At 29.8% G+C, this 24143-nt stretch overlaps 1 protein-coding gene across 1 annotated transcript in view; it reads left to right on the top strand.

The window, feature by feature from the left end:
* The window catches only part of LOC129976281 (MAM and LDL-receptor class A domain-containing protein 1-like), a 45524-nt gene extending 21879 nt beyond the window's left edge, over nt 1-23645 (top strand). The window contains exons 6-19 of the mRNA XM_056089767.1: nt 93-186; nt 1097-1243; nt 2298-2381; nt 2510-2703; nt 5027-5111; nt 5766-5792; nt 8876-9028; nt 10754-11034; nt 13783-13870; nt 13990-14019; nt 15655-15789; nt 17249-17514; nt 20474-20567; nt 23254-23645. Coding sequence (XP_055945742.1) covers nt 93-186; nt 1097-1243; nt 2298-2381; nt 2510-2703; nt 5027-5111; nt 5766-5792; nt 8876-9028; nt 10754-11034; nt 13783-13870; nt 13990-14019; nt 15655-15789; nt 17249-17514; nt 20474-20567; nt 23254-23297 — 1722 coding nt within the window. The 3' untranslated portion in view covers nt 23298-23645. The remainder of the gene's footprint in view (nt 1-92; nt 187-1096; nt 1244-2297; nt 2382-2509; nt 2704-5026; nt 5112-5765; nt 5793-8875; nt 9029-10753; nt 11035-13782; nt 13871-13989; nt 14020-15654; nt 15790-17248; nt 17515-20473; nt 20568-23253) is intronic.
* The last annotated feature ends 498 nt before the right edge of the window (nt 23646-24143 follow it).

The following is a 24143-nucleotide window of genomic DNA, read 5'->3' as shown; positions in this document are numbered from 1 at the left end:
ATGTTGCATAATGTTCTTTTTCCCGTTTTCAACAACTTCGTATCATGATCAAATGCCAGAAATTTTTAATTTTGAACCTACATTTCTTTCAGTTAGTCATGGAAGCTTTCCCAAGAGAACCTTACTTGAGGAGAAGAGGATATGTTGCAGTAGATGATATTTATTTAATGGATGGATTTTGCGCAGGTAAATATCATTATTTATTCATTTAAATTATTTAATGGAAAAATTCAGTCACACTAGCAATGTTCTTTCAATTAGTTTACTTTAAAGTCACAAAAAAATGAGAGTTATACCATTCCATATTAAGAAATCCTGTACATAGTGTACTTTTATGCCAAAAGTATTGTTTTAGATACAACAGATTGAAAATGCTGGCAATTCATTTATAATATAACACGATGTTTCCTAACAGTAACCTAGAATTGCAATTTTATTGCACTAAATCATGTAAGAGGATTATTTTTTATTTCAAGTAACATAACATTAATAATTGGACAAACTGGGATTTTAAATTGGCGGCATGGGCTTTTCAGAACTCGCCAAGTTCAACAGTTTCAAGATTTTTCACTATTATTGCAATTTTGTTCTGTCCTTTTCAATCATAAACGTCCTCCTTCTAATTCACCATGGTTCAATCCAAACGTTGTGTGTTTGCCTACATTAGAGGTCAACCTGATATTCTAGTTTATCACTGGCCATATTTATAGTGTTAATAGAATGGATGAAGAGTCGCATTAGGAGTATTTAGATTAATTTAGTCAAACCAACTCTTTGTTTTTCTGAAGCAAATCGCATGATTTTAAATCACTGTCATATGACTAAGAGAAACCGCTGCTACTGTTTCCTCACTCTCTAAATTACTCTGTGGTGGCAGCCAGAGAATATTTATTCCATGACGTTTACAGTTTATCATGTGGAATTTTTGAGATCCCATGACTTTTTAGTAATTTATAACCATGGAAGCGAATGACCTTTGACTTTTTTTATACGATCACATCTTCATTACAGCTTTTTAAAGAGGAATTTTGTATTTTTCTGCCCTGAAGAAGTATTCTTTCGGCATTTTGAAGATGACAATTTTATTTTCTTGCAGGTGATTGCACATTCGAGCACGATTTCTGCAACTGGACCAATTCGAACACAAGTGACGAGTTCGATTGGAAGATGGGGAGAGGAAGTCCCAGCTCTGTAACTGGACCGTCCAGAGACCACGGGAGTAGTGTCACATGGAGAGAAACAGGTACACTGATAGTTATTTATCAGTTGGAATGACTCAAAAGATTCTTTCTCTAGTAGATAAGATATTCGTGATATTTAACAATGCTCAGTGCACTCGTTCGTAAACATAAAATCGTTTATGTTTCAAAATGGTTATAGTTGTAATACATTTTCACTGAAAAGAATAAATAATACTTCATTGCCAGTAATTCTTTGAATTCTTTCAATTACAAACTAGCACACACATATATTGTATAATATTGTATGATATTAAACAATATTCGCAATATTATATAATATTGTTGAATATTTCACAATATAATATCGCACAATATTGTAGAATATTGTTCAACATTTTGTGTTTCCTTTGGTTGTATATTGAATTTTCAAATCTGAATAAATTACGAACTAATTGGGATTTGTATAGTTTTTTTTTTAAACTATTCGTTATCAGGCCGTTATTAAAAGAAAATACAAAATTATGTTTCAAAGAAGAGAGTTTATGCTTTGAATTTTCAGGAGACTTTCACATTTTTTTTTTCTTGTGCGACTTGTTATTAAGTCATATTTTTATAATAACGTTATTAAAGCATGGAAACAAAAGGAAAATAATTGAAATGAGCAACTTTTAGAAAACATAATATGCTTCTCTTCGTTTCTGGTATAGAAATATAAAGCTAAGAGATAATGCTTTAATACTACACAATTGGCGTAAGTTTATATCGCAAGTTTACTGTCGCAAGAGATATTTTTCTCAAACAGAAAAAATATATGTATTACTCTTTAAGAATCAAATTCATTCTCTAGAAAGAAAGAAAAATACATTAAAAATTATTTCTGCGAAAGGAAATTTATATGGTTGATACAAAAGAATAATTCAAAAAGATTTTTATCAATTCTAAATCACGATTATTATTGTTGGTTTACTTTCAAGCATTGCCAATTGCATCAACTTAAAAATTTTGCAATATGTGGGTGCTCTCCTTAATTCAGATTCAAAGACCATAATTAAATTTATGTAAATATGAGAGGGAATACATACTTTAACTAAATATGTTAAATAATCCCTGTTTTAGGTGGCTATGCATATATAGATTCATCCTTCCCAAATAAACCAGGAGATCGAGCTCACTTATGGAGTCCAGTCTTAAATCCTCATGGTAATTATATTCCTATACTTTATATTTCTCACATGTATGAGATATTGTACATATTATCAACTATTACAAAGATTATATACAAGGAAGAAAAGTCATTAAGGCTAATATATAGAGGATCGTTGTTTCAGGTAATGGTAGCGCCCTCTGCCTGAGTTTTTGGACATCTCTGTATGGTGCTGGTGTGGGTGCGCTCCGGATCTACATGTACGACAACACGACGAACAGTACTGGGGATCCAATATGGGAACTTTATACAGGTACCAGGACTCCCGACCAGTGGTACAAAGGAGAGGTACCATTGTCATTGCCCAGACCATTCAGAGTAATGCTTTTTTTAATATTGTTTATTAAGTTCTATGTATTTTTTCAGCAAGAAATCTTAATGAAAAGGCAGTAAGAATATACCAGTGCTTGTTTCTCTCTTCATACAAGCAATTCAAACATTGTTACAAGAATTTTTAAACAATGTGTCCCCTTTTATCCACCATAAGTACGGCGCAGCATGCCCAAATATGACCTTGCACAACACAAATCAGCCAACCAAATTTCTCACCTCTTACAAGCAATACAAACGTTGTGCCAAGATCCCGTTTGACATTTTATCAAGAATTTGACTTTATCTCAACGCTTCACGCAGCATGTCGAAATATGACGCTTGCACCAATGAACAACACAAATCAGCCAATCAAGAATTTTTAATTTGGTGATGTTGGAAGGCTGGATATTATTTATAAGTTTGATTTTACTACAAGCACGTACTAAAATCTATAAAATTGCCCTAGAGAGTTGTCCACTTCTAGATCCAGGGCTATCACATTGGGCATGTATTTTCTTCTTGAGCAATAAGTGTTCCTTAATAAAGGATATTTTCAAAAAATTTTCTCCATTTTTAGCCCATTATTAATAATTTTGATACTTTTCCTCAATAACTTCATAATTTATCTTACACAAAAAAGTTGGTGGCTTGTTATTTAAGTTTTTATTTGTTATAACTTGGTGCAAAGTAAGAGTACTTCAATTATGGTACTTATGGTACTTATGGTATGGTACTTATGGTACTTCGATTGAAAACTAACTTCTAAGCTCAAGAATTATTTACGATATAAAGGCGATATTAAATTTTATATACGATGACAAGTTACAATGGCTATTAAATTGAAACATTTAAATAATTTTTCTAGATTAGCATTTTATTCTAACAAGACATACACAATTCTGAAGCTATGCATTTTCTAAAACAGAATATAAAATATTGGAATTATTAAAGCAGTAAACAGAAGTCTATCTATATGACTACGTTTTAAATCTTTTAATAAAATGTTAAGAATACAATCATAAATATAATGTGTCTTATTTAGCACTGGTATTCATGTACTAATATTCAAAAAGAGTAGTCTTAGTTTGCATAAGAAATTCAATAAACAAATTACCTTTATTATCAAGCGAGAAAAATTTGGCAAATAAGCAGTGAGAAATAGTTCATCAAGGAACGAAGTGGGAAAAATGAGATGATTTAAACAATGGAATAAGTCAAGTACAAAATTAAATATATGAATACTGCTAAGAAAGTTTGAAAGGTACCACCCATTTTGTTGTGATATACAGATATGAATATTTTCCATTGTTGCAAGTTGTAAATATAATCAGTTTAGCTGCTGACGAGGGGGTTTCGTTGTTCAGTAATTTTGATAAAGAATTTTTTTTAAATTTGAATGATATATTCTTCAATAGTATTGATTTGGAGGTTAGAATGGATGACGGCGTTCTTGATGTACCGAAGTGCGTCAGTCATGACACGTAATATGTTCTTGAAGAGTTTGAATCTTCTTGAGTGGCGCATATTTGCGTGTTTCATATGTGCGCAGATCACATAAATATGCGCAGGATGGAACGAAGGACTTCGTTGAAAAAGAGAACCTTATGACTTAGCCAAAGGAAGAGTGCCTACAGATAAACGGAATTAGGTTCAATTTGTTCCATAGTTTGCCTTTATTGTATTTGGTCTGGAGACCTGGAGATTTGGTCTAAAATCCGTATAAAGGAAGTCTGTCTGTCTGAATGTTCGTAAAACAAAACGTAAAGAACTAGATACATAAAACATTGTATTTAGATTCAGCGAATGAAATTTGGAATAGAATTCCTCAAGGACCGACTGACTGTATGGGCTTTGCAAAGCATTTAAATGCTATAATTCTACAATGTAACGATTTAAATATGTGAAATGGAGTATGTTATCTTGTGACTATAATTGTAGTTTCTTGTCAAATTTCGCTATTAATTGACCTGCAAAAAGGCATCCAAAATGCATATGCAGGCGACAGATTCAGTAAAAATGAGAGTTCATTTCAAAGATCTATATTTCTAATCTATCGATCCCCAATGAAATGTAAAATATTCCCAACCTTATTCAAAGCCCACAGTTTTATGCAGAAAAGGGTTGCATGGGGACGGGAGTTAAGACATTTATTGTAAAGTATGCTAGAATGTTTCAGGCAGATCACTCCCGCTAGTTTATATTTAAAAATTTACGTATATTTTTATAGGCGACATGTACTGACAATAGAATTTAAATTATTCAAATGGATTTACAGAATTTTGAATTCATCATTTGCATACATAATTTAATTAGATATTTTCTTATTTAGGTCATATTTGAAGCTGAAATAAACTTACCAGGAGAAAGTGATATAGCTATAGACGACATTGCTTTAAACAATGGAACTTGTCCAAGTAAGGAAAATATCTCTATTTCTATCCTACACAATCTATATTTATACAGGATGTTCATTAATTATTGTCGGGGTTTCCGTACCTGATAACTTTCGAGTCAAAAATATTACGCAAAAACCGATTACGTATTCGTAAATTACAACTCAAAGAATTTTATTAATGATATTAAAGTGTAAAGCTTGCACGATTTGCTCTTTGTAGGCATTCAGCTGAAGGCGATTATGTATTCGTAAATTACAACTCAAAGAATTTTTCGTGGCAAAAATGCGATCTTAGCGCATTTGCAGTCTGGGTAATTAGCCACGAAGGGCAGCCATGTGCAAATTCATTAATCTTTTTAATATCATTAATAAAATTCTTTGCGTTGTAATTTACGAATACGTAATCGCTTTCAGCTGAATGCCTACAAAGAGCAAATCGTGCAAGCTTTACACTTTAATATCATTAATAAAATTCTTTGAGTTGTAATTTACGAATACGTAATCGGTTTTTGCGTAATATTTTTGATTCGAAAGTTATCAGGTACGGAAACCCCGACAATAATTAATGAACATCCTGTATATTAATTTTTTAATATTGTAAAATTTTCATTTTTTAAAATTTACTAGCAGATGATAATCAATAATTCTTAAAAATGTTTTCTTTCTTTTTCAGGTATTCCTAGAGAAGCGAGCAAATCAGGTACTAAAAAAACATTTACTTTCTATCCTTTTCCCGAAAACGAATTATAGTTATAGAAAAGAAATATAATATTTCATATAGTATTTTACTTGCACTCATCTATGTAAAATAATCTTTTATAAATAACTCAATCAAGTACTGTTTTTGTTCCGAGATATTGAACACAGAATAAATAAATTTTCAAGTCGGTCAGTTTAAAAAGGATATTGCATAAACTAATATATAATTTATATTTATATATTATATATGTTATGATTTTTGCATTGACTGTCATTTTTACAAATTGATGCATAAAAAAGTTTTTAAAAGTACTATTAAAAATTTGCTTATATTATTAAAATGTTCTATATTTGGACATTTTTGTATTCGAAGGATATATTGATTTAAACATTTCTAACGCTATAAATAAACTTAATAATATTCTTTAAATATTTCTAACTTGCCTAATTAGAATTGCTCTTTCTTTATGAATTTTCCAAACTAAAAAATTATTTTAATGTAGTCTGTAACTATATTGTGGGTTTTTAATAATAAAGATTAGCCTTGGATAAAAGAAGAGGAGATAATATAGGGCAACCATTTCTCTTAGTTATTTTATTAATTATTTAGATATTATTATATTTGTGATTTCATGATTAAGCTCAAAAATTATATAATATTAAGTGTAATATTCTTATATTTGGGTTCTTTTAGTATTTTTCACTTATACTGCAAATCTATTTATTTAAATTAAAACATTTCTTATTTTTATAATGAAAATGTTACAAAAAAAATCAGAACCTTGTAGCAGAAGAAGTTGCTAACTTATTTTTATACAGACTTATGCAGTTTTTTTATACAGTTATATTAAAAAAAGCTATTAAAATTGGAGAAATTTTATGTAATAAGTAAACAAATGTCCTTCTATAATATATTAAATATAAATACATCTATAATATATAAAATACAAATACATCTATAATATATAAAATACAAATACATCTATAATATATAAAATACAAATACATCTATAATATATAAATTTATAATACATTAGCATCTATATTAAAAAATTTATATTATTAGGAAAAAAAGAATTAAAGACATATACAGTTTTAAAAATATCTCAAAGCGAATTCATTTCTCTTTAGAAAATTTATTTTCAGACATTTTTTTTTAATTATTATTTTTATTTTTTTTTATTTTTTTAAGTGCATATTTAGTTTTTTTTTTCTTGGAAATAATTCTATGGAATAAAAAAAAAATTCAGTACCACATATCAGTTTTAATGTAAAGCCATTATGATACACAAAACTTTCTGTTCCAAAATTACCGTTGCCATTCAGGAGGGTAATTAACTTTCCTACTTCTGTCTTTCGGTTGCCATAGAAATAAATCTATTCGCTGGGAATGATAATCGTCATAATTACGTAGATTTCCAAGTTTTCATATCATTCTCAAGCCAAGTACTGAACACTTTAGTTCATTGGCTAATTTTTGGCGCATAATGACTACTATCTTTTAGATTTCCATTTGATGCTTCTGCCTAGTTATTAAAAAGAAAGATACAACTGGCCTTTTAAATATAATATATACAAATATGTATGAATATAGATCTTTTTACCACCAAGTAAATATATACATCTACGTATATATAACTAAAAAAATAGCAATTGCTTTTTTTAAAAAAAATTATCAAATATTTAGTTTTTAAATGATATTTGATTTTGCATTATTGTAAAGAATTTTCTTTATTAATCATTTTTCTTGAATAATAAATTAAGATGATTATTTTTATTCTTTTGAAATAAATTTTAATATTTATGAGTTTTTAATTTACTTTTAATTTAATTAATTTTTAATACATGAATGTTTTAGTGTCTTGTATCAAATTATAACAAAACATTTTCTTAACATTGGATAATCATATTAAAACAAACTGCCAAAATGTCTGTCTATTAAATGTCCAAAAATTATCTAAATCTTTTCTGAAATTGATTTATTTATTTCTTTAAATTAAGAGGATTAAATTCAGAGTAATAGAAATTCAACAAAAAACTATTATTTGATCATGTAAAAGTGTAATAAATTGAATACAATATAAAGTTTTTATCTGAAGAATATATTTAAAACTCATTTTTCTAATAATATCTAGAATTTCATTCATTAATGATTTAATATAATGGTAAAAGAACATATGGAAATATCAATAATTTATATATATATATTAAAAGTTGTAATATACAAATATCGAAATGATAAGAAATCGAACCGAATGAAGCTGCAACTTGTGCGAGTTATTTTATTCATTTTTTTTTTTCGTATTAAACAATCGCGGATAAGCAATAACAGCTTTATTTGTAATTTCCAATTCGAATAGGTTTGTTTTATTATTATAATAATTTATTTTTATGAAAACCAGCTGTACAGCAATAAACTTGGATGTTGGATGGTATAATTTATTATATTTTGTTTAACAATGTCTTTTTTTTTCCCCCTTGTTTATTTCTTGACCTTCGTAAAAAGGATCCAAGGTGAAATGTTGCATAATGCTACAACTTCCGTGCATGCCGAATATACTTCTTATTATTAAGAATCTTACCGTATGTTTGACTCAGTTTAATCAAAAATGGTTCTTGCGCCAATAAACTTCATCAACCAACCAACCATCTTATTAAGAATTATTCCCCCCCCCCCACTTGTAATTTTTGTCCCCATTTTGTAAGATGCAACACAAACTCTTTTGCCATAATTACTGCTTCCACTATTTAACTATACCCATCGCATTTTCTTTTTCTTTTTCAAGATTATGTAGGCCGTTCCTAGAAGACTTATCATCAAATCTATTAAAATTAAATCAAAACTATACTTTTCTTTTTGTTGTTTCTTCTACATATTTCAAACATTTCCCAATCTCTCTATCGCAACAGAAGCGGAACTTGATGGCGATTTAAGATTCAGGGCAAAGCCTTATATTTTATTCAATCTTCCTTATCTATACTATGTCTTGACATTATTCTTAATCATACACATGCGTGAAGCATATTTTCCTCATATAGTTTGCTTTCGTGATTTTGAAACGATTCTAATTCTTCTTCGAACAGGTGACTGTGCTTTTATTGTGGATTCCTGCGGCTGGAAAGAAATGGATACTAAGACCAGGCCCGAAAGTCCACCCCTTTGGGGCCGAGTAACCGGAGATGGAACAGTTCTCAGTCCGGAGGGTCACTCATCAATGGCTGGAGTGTCCAGACAAGGTACATTTCCAACATTTATGCAGATTTTACTATCTTTTAATACGTTTGTGTCATAATAACTAAATCGTCTCAGAAAGAAATTTTTTGCTCATCTTCTATTAAACATTTCATTAACTAAATGCAATGCCGGGTTTACACTCGGCCAGTTAGCAGCGCATGCGTAGAAAGGCTGAAAAATGCTGTTCGGCCGATGGCAAGTGAAGATGATTTATTAATCCATAAAGTTATTTGTCATGATCTGACTCCATGTAAGGGTTTGGAAGCTATCTCTCTCCGTGTTATATCAAAAATATATCTTTATTCGATACACAACAACATCGCACACTCTGTCCGTCGGAGCTACTCTGGTTGTATTTCACCGCGTTCCCCGAGAGGCGGGAAACTGAGTCATGCTGCGCGTTCAAGGCTATTTTATGATTAATGGAGATGAAACGCACATCAAACGTTGGCGCGCTTTCTCCGAGAAAATTAGAACGATCACTCCAATTTGGGGATTTGTGATGCGCGAGGATAGAACCTGGGACCTTGTGATTCGCAGTCCAGTAACATAACCAGGATACAAAAGCATATGCTTGTGTAGCGTAGTTGTTAAATGGCTTATATGCTATTCACCACACAAGTAATTGTCCCGACGGGACAACAACAAGCCGCTATATTGTATTTTTTTTCCTTACTGAGCATGTGTTTGTGAATTTGGCGTTTTTTTGGCGTGAAAAAACTGATAGCTTATCATAGATTAATTACAACTTTTTTTGCTCTTCTTTCTTTCAGATACAAGGTTGTGTTTTTTTTCTTTCATTTTTTCATTTTATATAACATTTCTTTTCTATAGTTTTCCAAATTTTGGTATGTTCACTTTTTATTTTATTTTATCATGTTTCTTTGCGTAAATATCCATCATTTTAATACGATACGCAGTGAAAAAGTAAAATTCAGGAAAGACAAAACGGCATTTTATATCCAAGCATGGAATGTCTGAATCTATCTTAAGAAATTGTGGTAAACATAAATCAATATCTATCTGTGCATGCGTCTGTCAGCCTATTCTTTCAGAAACATATAAATGCGGCAACTCAAGAACGCAGTGACTTAAATACATTAAATTTGGTATGTGATTTTAGGATTTCAGTTGTAATTCTTCGTCAAATGTGTGTTTCAATCGGTTGAGAAAAACGTATCCAAAACGCAAATTCGATTTTTGTATTCTATTAGCAGCACATGCTAGAGATTAATCGCCAAATAACTCTCCAAGGATGACACGACAGATCGAGTAAAAATGCTAAATTCGCGCCAAAAGTTAATATTTCGTAACTATTGTACGTCAATGCCATATAGGATGCTCTCTGGCACGACTAATTTATTAGAGAGATTTAGAGAAGAGAGATAATTAGAAAGAGATTTTAAGAAATATTAATTTCAAGACACAATCTTATTTATAATTCAGAATTATAAATTTAAAGATCAAGAATTATAAAATATTAAAAATAAAAATACATATATGTATATATACTTTTGCACTTTTGAAAGTGTGTCTTTTTAAACAATATATTTTAATTTATTATCTCGCATTTTTCTTTATGATAGTTTTCTCCACTCATGTCATGTCACTCATCAAAGATGATTGATAATTTGATTCATGGATAATGCTGATTTATATTATCATTAATAATGCTAATGCTATCCTTTAAGTTTTAAATAGTTGGTGACTTTCTTTCACCCTCGTAGATTCGTATATGATGTTTAACACGGCCAGCTACCAACATGCTCCCTTGGACAAAGGCCAGCTCATCAGTCCACCTATCCCACACTCAAACTTTACATATTGCCTGAGCTTCTGGACGTACATGTATTCCAGTACGGCTGGCGTGCCCATTGGCGGTCTGCAAGTGAAAGTGCGCCGTTCCGACAACACCACTGTCAACGTTTGGAGGTTGGATAATCATCAAGCTTCACACTGGGTACACTCCCAGCTGCAGTTACCTTCTCACCTAAATGAATCTGACAGGGTGAGATTTTCAAATCATGTATTGGTATTTGCTTATTTTTACGGCAACCGGATTTACTTGGCGTTTTCAGATTTAGCCAAGATCGCCAATCTCTATAATACATACATAAGATGCTAAGATTTCGCCAAAATGATTGTATTCTCGTGTTTACTTGATAATTTTTCAGATGACACTAAGATCGCCAAGCTAATGGATTTACCTGGCGATTTTCAGAATACACCAAGCTCGCCAATCTCTACTACGCATTAGATACCAGATTTCGCCAACATGATATCATTCACGGATTTCTTTGATGATTTTTAGATTACGCCAATTACTATTTACTTTATCTACTAATATTATTTTAACTATTATTAAAAAATCATTATTGGGGGATCAGATGATTTTTACACAGATATATTTTTTTATTTTATATGATTTTAATCAGATGATTTTTATGTAAGATTACTTTTCTTATCAAAAAGAAATATATTTAATCAGTTAATTTAAAATAATGTAGTATATTAAGAAGAAATTCTTATTAAAAGAAAGAATTCTTATGTTGCTGGATTGCGATTTTTCACGAATAATTTATATTTCGTTGTCTTTCCTTCTAATATTTAATGATCAATGATTAGATAAGCCAGCAATGCATATTTATTAATTTCTAAGTAAAATTTAAGTATCAGTGTTATAATTTAAATGCCTTAAATTTCGTTGAAAGTAAGGATTTCAAATGTGGGCAATAAAAATTCACATATTTATTAATGAAAATCAAATATAGCTACAAATTTCTGTTTTTCATATTGAAAAGTACTACTTTATCGAAATACTTTACTTAATAGGAAAATACTTTATCGAATATTAAAAAGGACGTCACTTTATATTTATTTAGATATGCTATTTGTTGAAGTTACTAAATTATTTGTGCTTTAAAAATGATTTATATTTTTCCTGAAATATCTAAATTAAGATAATGTAATTCAAAGAAATTAAATAATTGAATATAAGTTAAATAGCGGTCAACCAATTACCACACACAATGAATAGATAGAACAACCATAAAGGCGGATTCCAAAATATTTTGAAGAATAATGCATTGCTTCAATTTCGAAAAAAAAATCAGATTTTAGTAGGAATTTGAAAAGGAATATTATTATTAAAGATCAATTTGAGTTATGTTTGGTTAATTGTTAGAATTCCAGTTAAATAAAATTTAAAAAATGCATTTTTGCGCTTTCAGTAATTTAAGGATTCCTTAATATATGGTAGTACTTAATAAGTTGATTTTTTTCAGTCGGAATTTTAAGCAAACAAAATTAATTTTAACAAGAACCACTGCGAATTTTGTTAAACATGCATAAGAAGGCATATCGGCTCAAAATGTTGAAAATTCTCGATTTTCATAATGAAAAAAATCCCAAATACTAATTAATTAACAACGTTAATCAGTTTTTTTAAATCTAAATATACCCATCTTAAGTAATTTACATCGACACCAGTTTTGTGAAAATACGATAATAAATTTCAAAGTTACAGAGATGTCTTATTATTTTTGTTAGCGATTATACGTATCTTCCTCGAATGGTCTGTCATTTTCAACAGCATGCAATCAAAACATACTGGAGCTTTTGTTCTAAAAGTACAATTCGCTTTTTCGACTTTCTACTTTGGATAGTATAAATGTAATAATAGTACCATCTCATGTTGATACTGTCGATGAAAAGACAGTTAAAGTGCAGATTGCTTTAACCCATGTTATTCTTTCTCAGAATAATTCATAAAAAGCCCTTTAAAATGGTTCTTTACACATAGTGGAAGATGCAGATGCCTCAAACACAGAGAGCAAACTACAATATGCACTTTTGAAAAAACGGGAAAACAGATAACTTTTGTAACTTGTTTGTGCATTGGATATACCAGATTTGCTCATATTTTTTTTCTAAGGGAATATTTACAAATATGTCAATTATCATCTGCCTATCCGCTATTATGGTCAGAATGTAGAAGTTCCCCCCCCCCCCCAAATTTCATTATTGCTTTACTTAATAAAACATCCGTGTTCCCATTTTTGCATTTTCAAAGTATTACTTTTTTATTCACTCATTTAAATTATGGACATTTTTAAAGTACCTTTCCATCTCTAAAATCGTAGTACCACAGTTTTGTTATTTTTTACATTGATATGACTTTAACCTTTACTTGACGTAGCCAATTTAATTCTTCTGCGCCATTAGAAATTAAGGCAAATCGGCATCCTATGGGGTCACGGTGACCAGGTAATAAAGCTCAGAACAGAAGGGTTTTGGATTCGATATCTTATTTCGCTGAAGATCTATCTTGTTTGAAGAAAAAGTGTAAGTTAGATTTGGAGCCGCGAATTGAACATCCTCATTTGGCGAAGAATGGAAGAATTGAGACACCGATTCAAGCATTATGGCCATTGTCTCAAGATTCAAACTAATGAATTTCATCCTAAAATAACTCGTGTGAAATTCCAAAATTGGAATTTAATCTAATTTGTTATTGTTATAATTCGTATAATGGCCCTATTGTGTGGTTAAGGATTTCACAGTACCTGATATTCTGGTTCGTTATTTTTGTTGGCAACAAAACATCCAATTAAGAAACTACGCATATGAAGTTGATTATTATCCAAGTGAAAACATTTTAAAAAGTTAAAATTTTTGTCTAATATATAAAAGGGATGTATAAAAGCTGTGTCCAGAACGCATAAGTGTCTTTTTAACTTATCTCTTTTTATTGTAGGTAATTATTGAAGCAATCAAAGGAGGTGATACAAGAGCTGCCATTGCAGTGGATGATATTACATTTACGACACCTTACAACTGCACAAGTAAGTACCCTTTTCGGAACTTCAGTTATAAAACTTAATTTACGGCGATTAAATAAAGTATTGTTTTATTTAATATTCCTTCTTGTTTAATAGTTTTCTAATTTCAACTCTTTTTCCAGTTAAGCCTGCCAAAGCCAGTGTGCATCTAGGTAAGTTGCGACATTCTTATCTTTAATTTATCAATCATTACTGATTTTGTACGTTGACTACATAAAACACACCAATAAGTCAAATCTTTAGACAGTTCCATATATTGTTGACCAATCTATGAATTGTTCGGTATACTTTTCTAGCATAGACCAATCTGTCAATTGTTCTATATACTATTATAGTATAGACCAATTTATCAATTGTTCTACATATTGATAGATTGTTCCTAGCATAGACCAATTTATCAATTGTTCTATTTATTGATAGATTGCTCCTAGAATAGGCCAATCTATCGATTGTTCTCTATATTGTTCTTGCATAGGCCAATCTATCGATTATCCTATATATTATTTTATCAAAATCCAATCTATCGGTGAGTTCTGTATATTATTGAAATTGCTGATGAATCGCAGTAGATTTTAAATGAAGTCTCAGACATTTAGGGATAAAAAAAATTGGAAGCAAATTCATGAAATGATACAAAATGAATATATTGCCGCATTGAAAAGAGGCAGTCGACTCTACATAGCCGAATGGTCATAGCAGTGGTCTCTTAATCAAGAGACCGTAAGTTTGAATCCCGCTATTGACAATGCGATTCACAGTCTGTGTAAATATTAAATTCCTTGATTTTTATGTTTCCCTTTATTTCATGTTCCAGAAGATTCAGGACATTTCTTTAGTTTACCAGACAAGTGTTCTGGACTTTTCTTACTGTCTCCAGAAAAGTATTCTGGAACTTTCCCTGCTAGTATAAAAGCAGGAGATCACTGTGTTCTGAGTTGAGTTAATAAATTGGTTTAGCTCTACTTCTTGTGTGTGTCATTGAGTTCTATACTAAAGTACCTACGTAACAATATAGTTTTCATAATATAATTATAAATGATTTTCTGCAGTATAAAGGTATTTTGGTCCCAAAGTAACTCGAATCCTAGTTTATGCGACAGCACTGCAGCATGATATAAGAGGTTTTAAATGAATTTTAAGGGCAGGTCTGCTGAATCATTTTAATTTGAAAAGTCTTCTCACAAGCTCAATACATTTATGTCAAATAAATAACAAAAAAAAAAAAAAAAAAAAAAAAAAAAGAGGAAGAACTTTATATTTTGGCAAATATTTAACAGGACAGAGATCTAGGAAAGTTTTTTCTAAGGATATCAGGTGATTTATTTTGTTGAACTACAATATCATAAGAAATGGACAGAGAAACGAATCTTCCACGATGACAGTCTGAAAGTAGTTACTCAAGTGTTTATGGCAGTAACCAATAATAGTGACGAGCAACAAGGCGTTAAAACCTTGTTGCTCGTCAACTTGCAGACATATCAGCATGCTTTCTCTGGAAAATGGAATTAACATAATTGCAGATCGGAGTATTTATTACCTTGTGTTGAAATCAACTGCGGCAATGTCACGGCTGCACCTATGGTGATTCCATATTCCCACAAAAAATTATTCTTCCCTGTGCACTTAACAGGAGAAAATTTTAACTTAAACTTTTTTCCTTATGTAGAATTTTATTTCGAAATTAATAATTCAAGAATTTGAATAATCTTCGTTCGCTCGAAACGATGCATATAAAATAACATTTTCATAGATTTGTTATAGCTCCTCTTCTCTTATTAATCTTTTAGGTGACTGTGCTTTCGACCGAGAACTATGTGGATGGCGAGTTGTAAACTCATCTGCTTCGGGTCCCAAGTGGAGACTGCCCGCCGGAAACACGAAACCGGCCACAGTCAAAGATCACACATATCAAGTATTAGGAGGTGACATTCATTTCTTTTCAGTCTGCATCAGCAATCATATTTAACTCATTATACACAAAAAGTCTATTTCATTTTTTAAACCTGCATTCAATTTTTTTCAAGTTCTATTTAAACCATTATATCCAAAATTAAATTTCACCCATTCAAAATTTTCTTTCGATTCTCTTCAGTTATATTTAGCTCATTATATGCAAAAATTCTGTGTCATCTTTTTAAAATGTGCATTAATTTCTTTTCAATCTGTAGTAAAACTTGTATTTAACGCATTATTTACTGTGATTGTATTTCAATTTTTAAAAAATTACAGTAATTTCTTTTCAGTATTTATCAACAGTTATATTTAAACAATTATATGCCAAAATTCTACTTAGTTCCTTCAAAAATTACATTCATTTCTTTTTGATCTGCATTTTTAATTCATTGAATGCAAAGTTTTATTTTGCTTTTTCAAAATACTTCATAATAAAAAGAAATCAGTGGAAAAACATTATAAAAAAGGAAATGATTTAAAATTAAATAGTTGATCTCTAATCAGAATTATTTTAATTAAGAAGATCTCTAATCAGAATTATTTTAATTAAGAAGATCTCTACTCAGAATTATCACTTTTTAATCATAAGAATTATTTTAATTGAATTTTTTGGGCGCAAGAATCTACTATAAATTATATCCTGTTAAGTTAATCATTAGTTATAAAAAGAGATGTATGTGCTGGCACTCTGTAATGTATGTGCTGGCACTCTGTAAGAGAGATTATTAGACCATGGGTTATTAAATTCTGCGTATTTATTTACTTTAGAAGGTGAGAAGATGTTCCTTGAAGCATTTTTAATTTTAATTTAATTAATTAAAAAATTAGAAACATTTTTAAGTTTTCCACCATAACTTCTAAAATAGTTGCAGTATAAAAATTATTTGTACCATCTTAAACTCCAAAAAATCATCTTTTCAGTGATACAATTTATTTGCTGCAAAGTTTTTAGTTTTTTTAATTAATTTTTTTAAATATTTTTTTTTTAATTTTGCAACAATAATTTCATTTTTGTAAGAAAATTCTTTTCTTTGTCTCATCAATAATGAAATCCCATGATTGTCTTCCATTGCTGAAAGTTAAAATAGAAAGATTTTTTTTTTAATTTTCAGAACACTTTATGTGGGGAATTAGAGAATGAAATTACATCATTCCAAAAGACTTTATATATATTACGCAAACATTAAGATTTTTAATGACATAGTGATGCCATTGGGCTTGACATTAATAAGAAAAGTATTCCTGCACTGACGGAATCATGTATATCAAGATATGGATAAGAAATGTGATTTAAACTGAAAGAAATCAATATTGTTGGCGAATTAATTGGTCGCCAAGTGTCACTAGTAATAAATTAAAACGAAACGTCAGGATAAAAAGACAACTTTAAATAATGGAACACTGAATAAATGATTACCTATTTTTCAGATGGCTTTGTGTACATGGACGTGTTTTCAGCACCTAGCCCAGTCAAAAGCACTTTGCAGAGTAGCCTTCTATACGGCAATCCGAACATTACTTACTGCTTGAGCTTCTGGTACCTGGGCCTCGAGACGGAAGAGGGGGCCACTCTGCAGGTGAGGGCCCACTACAACGACACCCACCGAGAACTTTGGAAGCTGACTCGCGACACCACTCTGCAAACATATTACCACTATGGTCAGGTGAATGTCACGTTGGCATCCAACTTTACGGTAAGTTTCATTGTTATTCGAGGGAATTCAGATTGAATCAAAGCATGCAATCAGAAAATTTTTGTCTAACATGAATATCTATTATTGGAAGCCTTCTCCTTTTGGCTTTATCATGCATTTTCGCTACATGTCGCGTTTTGATTTTAATTCCATTGTAAAGAAGATAGGACCCAGTTTATCTTTTGGTATACAGTTTCTTCTATTCGATTAGATTAAAATTTACAATTTTTAATTAAGGCCACGTACAAAATGCCTCTCATTTATATTATAATGAATACTCTACTCCGTTTAAGCATACAAGGAAACTGAAATATCTGCCAAGTAACTGTTGTGTATATATACAATAAGCTACTCTATAGATAGGCACATATTGGCCAGGTTGGAGCCATCCTGGTCTATTAATCTATCTAGTGGATAGACTGATCTTTAATTAACCATCCATTATCACTGAAAAAATTTTCTGCTCCAAAATCCTACATCCCAGGAGCAAAACATATTTAATAACTTTCAGTGATTGCAAACGCACAGGATTTATGGTTTGGTTTTCAAAAGAGTAAAACTTTTATCAGTCTAGAGTGGAAATTGATCCAGCTATCCACCGGGAAGAACTATCAGTCATCACCTCTTCAATTCATTAGATGCAATCTTCATGTTTATCAAATCCAGTAATTCAAAGATAACAACAAAATTCAGGAAAAGAATCATTACCAATATCACTGAAAAGAGAGGATAGCTATAAATACAAAATGTGATATGTGTTAATCGAATCCACGACGGAAATCATTCATCTAAATGGTTGTATTTCTGATTTGTCGCATCGTGTGCACAAAGACAATAAAAGATAAAGAGTGAAGCGATCTTTGTCGTATTTAATCGAAATTGTGATTCATATATGCAATTTTATATTAAGAAAACCACGCAAAATTTCAAAAGTTTATACGGTTCATCTTATTGTATCTATATCGATATATAAATGAACATACAGATAAAATTTCGTTTTTTTTTATCATGTAAGAACATGATATTTTGGTTTGGGGTTTTTGAAGCCACAAAATGCACGGGCAGAAAATTGGCGATTTATCGCTTTTGAGGCATCAATTTTTCGGTTTTAGGATTAATAGAAAGTGATAAAAGATTAATGATAAAGAAATGCGAACAAAAAGTTAAAACCTGGAGCAAATGTCCCTCATGTACTCGATTCCCTTGCCTGGCGAATAAAGAGCAGGGAGGCAAGAAATTATCGGCTGCAGAAGCACAGAGAAGAAATTGGGAATGAACACGAACCTTCGAGGGCAGGTATCGAAATATATATATATATTTATATTTTTCTACCTGGCTGAAAATGTCTTGGAGCTAGAACAATTTAGAGATGGAAAAAAAACCATCTCTTTTCTAAAAGATTGCTCAATACAATAGTCAAATAATCATTCCAAACCAGTTAAAACCGAATTTTTGCAAAAAAATAAAAAATAAATCTGGTCTTGAGATAAAACTTTTTTTAACATGGATAAATCTGAAGAGAAGAAATTCAACACACAATCAAAATCAATTTTTTAACAGTAACAATATTTTATTTGCTTTTTACTTTCCCGTAAAATAAGTATAGAGAGAGTTAGTATGAAAATTAGAATCAAATGGATAACCATTAAATTCATCATGCATAAAAAAATTATTTGATCCTTTTTTGAACATTTTTGATGTGTTTTCTTCGTGAAAATTTGTCTTTAACGATTTGCTTTTGTGACGCAGTCTTGAATTATTCTAGCTCTTACGTCTTATTTGGAATATACTATGAAATAAATTCTGGTAACTCAGTTTATATTAAATTTGCAATTCATCTTGTTTAATATATAGCTCGAAGTATATTTTTTTAAAAAAAATTCACCGTTTTGACTTTAAAGAAAATATATGTAAACATCAATAAGAATTGATTTCACGTGTTTAAATTTTTTAATTCAATCATCCTGGATCTCATTAAAATGTATTAATTTGTACTTCATGATTAATATATTATGTTTGCAATCAAAAGAATATAGTCAACTTTAGTCGGCAAGATTTTATGCCTTCTTTTTTTTTATTAGAAATAAATATTTAATTTCTGTATACTAAATACTACACAAAATACGGAAAGTAACCCTTAAAGGAGCTAAATTATGGGTATAAACTTTATTATCTTATATATAAAAGCACAAGTTTTTCTTTTACGATCAAAGGTGAATGCGTTAGGTTACTTTATTATCATCATCGCAAAATTACTTTTGTTACATTTAATATTACTATTTCTTTATTAAATCACCATCATCATTTTATTAAATAGTAACATTAATGGCATTGCAAACTTCAATCAAACAATAATTTTGCCTAAAATTTTTTATTTATTTCCTTTAAATTTTTTAAATCTTTTTTGTTGACTTAACTTTAACAATAAACTTTAACAAAAGAAAACAGATGTTACATTTTACAAAATCGTTTGCGATTGATACTGTTTAATTTTTATTTAAAATAATATATTTATACGTCTTTATACAGCTTTATAAAATCGTCTGCGATTAAGGTCATTCCAATTTAACTGAAGCAAGAACAGACAAAGAAAGTTGCATAAAAATTTTTCATAGAATAATTAAAATAATAGCAGTATTTGTTTTGTCTGGAAAACAATATTATATTATATATAAAAACTTTAAGCAGAATATTTTATGCTTTATTACAGTTGTATTATACTTTTATCATATTTTTGATGCTGTTGTTGTATTAACAGAAATTTTTAAATAAAAGAAAATTATCTACTTAACTTGAAGAAACGGAATTAAATTAAGAAATGTTCTATTTCCAATAATTGTTCTATCTTTTTTGAAGTATACATTTTATGAAAATGTTTCAGCCTAACTTTTTTGTATAAATTACAATCTAACAATTTTTAACAACATAAAATAAACAGAACGAATTCCTTTTTTTCTAGATCGCATTTGTAAGTACAGTTCAAAAATCTGGATGGGTCTTAGACGATGTGAAGTTTTCTGTGTCACCAATATCAAACATCACAACATGTGCTCGTACGTATTAACTTTTGAAAAATTATTTTATTTGTTTGTTTTTGTTTAGAAATGATATATATATTTTTTAATAATACAGCTGAAAAATTCAGACAAAATTAGATGTATTTAATATATCTAAACTTGTTTATGATTTTAAACGAAAAATTAAATATTCTGTTGCAAATATTAATTATTTTTAGAAATAGATTTTTTTGGCACATCAATATCAAGACGATTCAGTACTTCAATAGCGTTACAATAGAATATTATAAAGAACAAATTAAGGAAACTATAATTACAGTATATCCCAGTAGATATCAGGTAATATTTAGAAAAAATATAATAGCAACATTTCTAATGAATGAATTATTACTCTACCACTGAAAATCAAGCTTATGGATAGATATCTGTCAAGAACAATTTAAGAAATAGATCTTTTATCTACGTGGCCATTTTTGCAAACGGAAAGATTTTTTTTTGTGAGTTTTCTTTGAGAATGAAATGATTCAGTTATAGTAGATAGCAAGTAATATTTAGAAAATATATAATGGCCAAATTTCAAAATAAAAACGTTTTAAACAGAAAATTATCATTTAATAATGCACATTTATCATGTGTTTTATAAATCTGTTGAATTGTGTTCGTGTGTAAGTTTCTTAACTTAACTCAGAAGAATTCTCCCTGTTTTCGTTTTTTTTTTTCAGAAAATTTAAATTTATAGGCCATAAAAGGTTTGGTATTTAGAAAGAAGTGTGTCCATGATAAATTGACACTTCATTTAATAATAAAATAAATAAATTTAATGATAATCAAATCTTTCTAGTTGTAGGAGGATTACACTTTAAGAGATTATTCTTTAAATGTACATTTATAAAGGGAAATTTTTAATTTAAGATTAGATATCTGCTCCCTTATGAAATTAAATTGCCAAAATCACTAATAATTACATCAACAATCAAAGGTACAGATTACTAGTGAATTCACAGATTGATATTTTTTTGTTGCCATAGTGACGAGTAACTCCAACGCTAAAGATGGCTAATCCCAATCATATGCTGCACTTCTGGCGGTTATGAACAACTAAATTGAAATAAATGATAAAAAAAATATCTTTATACGCCCTTGTTTTGAGATTTTTGAATAGGTATAACTTGATTTTTTCAACATATCATAAATATTAAACCATTTAGAATAAAAATAGTACATACCATAATATGTATAATTACAGTTTGAAGCATTCTAAGTGTTGAGACTCTACCTTCAAAGATGTGGGTTCGTAATGTGAAATAATCCACACTCCTTGTTAATCTGACTCCATTTTATTCTCTCTCTGTCTTTCCTACAATTCTATTTACATGCTATATATATAGTTAGTTGCTTGCTTTATATAGTTGCCATATACAAAAACGTACGTATATTGTTTTTGTGCGCAGTTAATTCTGACCTTAGAGTTCTGAAAGTAAGTTTTAGCTCTAGTATGATTAAAGTTACAACTAGTTTTTAGCCAAAGGCGCTCGTAACACTAAGAGAAATGTTTGAATTGATCATGTTTTTAACAATTAAATTCAAATTCTTAAAAGAATGATAAATGGAGAATTCATTTCGAAATCTCCAAACACGTTCAGATTTTTAATCGGAATTGAAATCTTTTCCATAAAATGCAAGCTTAAATCTTTTAACTTTAAACGAGAAATTCTTGTACATATATAAAAATCTATTTCATGTATTTCGGTAACTGCTCAAACGATTTGGATCAAAGTTTATATTTAGATAGGTTTTTCTTTGTAAGTTTATCTATGAAGGTGTTTTTCCGAAAAAGACGCGATTTTACACACATAATTTTTTTTATAACTAACTATTCGAGCCCTTTTTTTTCTGCTCTCATGCTGATATTGTGTTTTAGAGCCATCTGGTAAATTCGTGTGGTACTTGCATTGTTGACGTAGGATGATAAACCTACTGGTACCTCAAAAGTTTGTGAGAGGGCGCTATATGACATCATTCCAATACGAATACGTTCTGTTCACATCCAATAGCAACATTACATTTGTGTTCGAATAAAACGTTAAACTCAATGTATTCATGTTTTTTTTTTTTTATTTAAATGACCAGTTCATATATAGGTAAGATTGAAAAATATTTGTATGCAATCATTATATGATTCGCATCTAAATATTTTCTCCGAAAAATACACGAAACCACAAACACACACACACACACACACACACACAAAAAAAAAAAAAAAAAAAAAAAAAAAAAAAAAAAAACCTCGCCGGCCGAAGATTCCCCGTGCGTTTGGTGACTGACGCGCGTTAAATGTGTCGTGGTCCCAAATTCCTGTATTAGGGGTGATCGTTCTTTGATTCCGGTCTATATTACGATCTGTGTTTGAGTAAATGAAATGCGTGAATGAAGTCCGCCCCGTAAAAAGGGTTGTGACGTGTGTGTAGCTAAGTCGTTCTCTTGTCCCTAGATGGCGTACTTTAGAAATAAGAGACGCTCCCCCTTAATCGGCTGTCTTCGAACAGCGGGCTGGCCCATGGCAAGTGCCATAAGAAACAACAACAACATATATATATCTTATTTTTGCATTCATTTCCATTTCTCTTAATTCACTCTTAAAATAACAGCTTTAATTTATAACCTTTTGATACATTAAATTTTAAATCTCATGCTTGATTAAAATTCTTTTATTGCTTTACAGTACGCCCACCGAAAGCCATGGTTCAACCAAACCAGTCGGTATGATCAATACCTTCAAGACTCTAAAGGACCGAAATCAATCCATGATTTTCATGGGTTCGTTTTCGAGTGGTTTTATATCTTCCAATCCAACAAATGAATACATTTCGGACGGTCACCTGCTCTCAGTGAAGAGGTTTTAAATGAAATAGAAATCTCAAAAAGCTGCAATTTCATTTTTGTGAATGGTTATCCTTGTATAATATTGTATATAATTCAGACAAATTGTGAAAGACATTTATATATTTCAAAGAGAAGACTTATAAGTAGATTGAATATACTTTATCTATGTCTATGTTTCAAACTTTTCCCATTTCATATTCCATGTCAGGGCTTTTTTGTAAAGTCTTTTATCTGGTATTGTACACAAATGATACTTTTTATTGTGTTATATGTCTTTTCCTTCACCATTTTTATATTTAGAATGTTTTTGTGTATATCAAATGAAATTTCTCCATTTTATGTCTCTAAGTTATTGTTTATATAATTTTGATCTATTTTTAAAATGAAATGGATGTATTCATTTATGCATATAATTTTTAAAATCATCTTTTGCTAAATCAAATTTTAAAATGCGTGGAAAAAATAATGCAGAAGTTTTTTATTGCATAAAAACTTGAGTCTTTACATTACAGATAGAAACAATTGTTCATTCAAAGAAAATAAGTGTTATTTATAAATCTTATTATTCGTCAGATTTTATTTAAAAAATTACTAAGAATTGCGCAAAAGGATTAAATTAATACCAATAAATTAATTTTTTATGCATAAATTTCATTTTCAAATTGTTTTAAAATACTGAAAAAGACCATAATTCTTATAATAGGGAATGGTTTATAATTTTCCCATTAA

This window comes from Argiope bruennichi, chromosome 7, assembly GCF_947563725.1.
Source record: "Argiope bruennichi chromosome 7, qqArgBrue1.1, whole genome shotgun sequence".
In the NCBI taxonomy this organism is placed as follows: Eukaryota; Metazoa; Arthropoda; class Arachnida; order Araneae; family Araneidae; genus Argiope; species Argiope bruennichi.
This window is presented reverse-complemented; position numbering and strand designations above follow the sequence as displayed.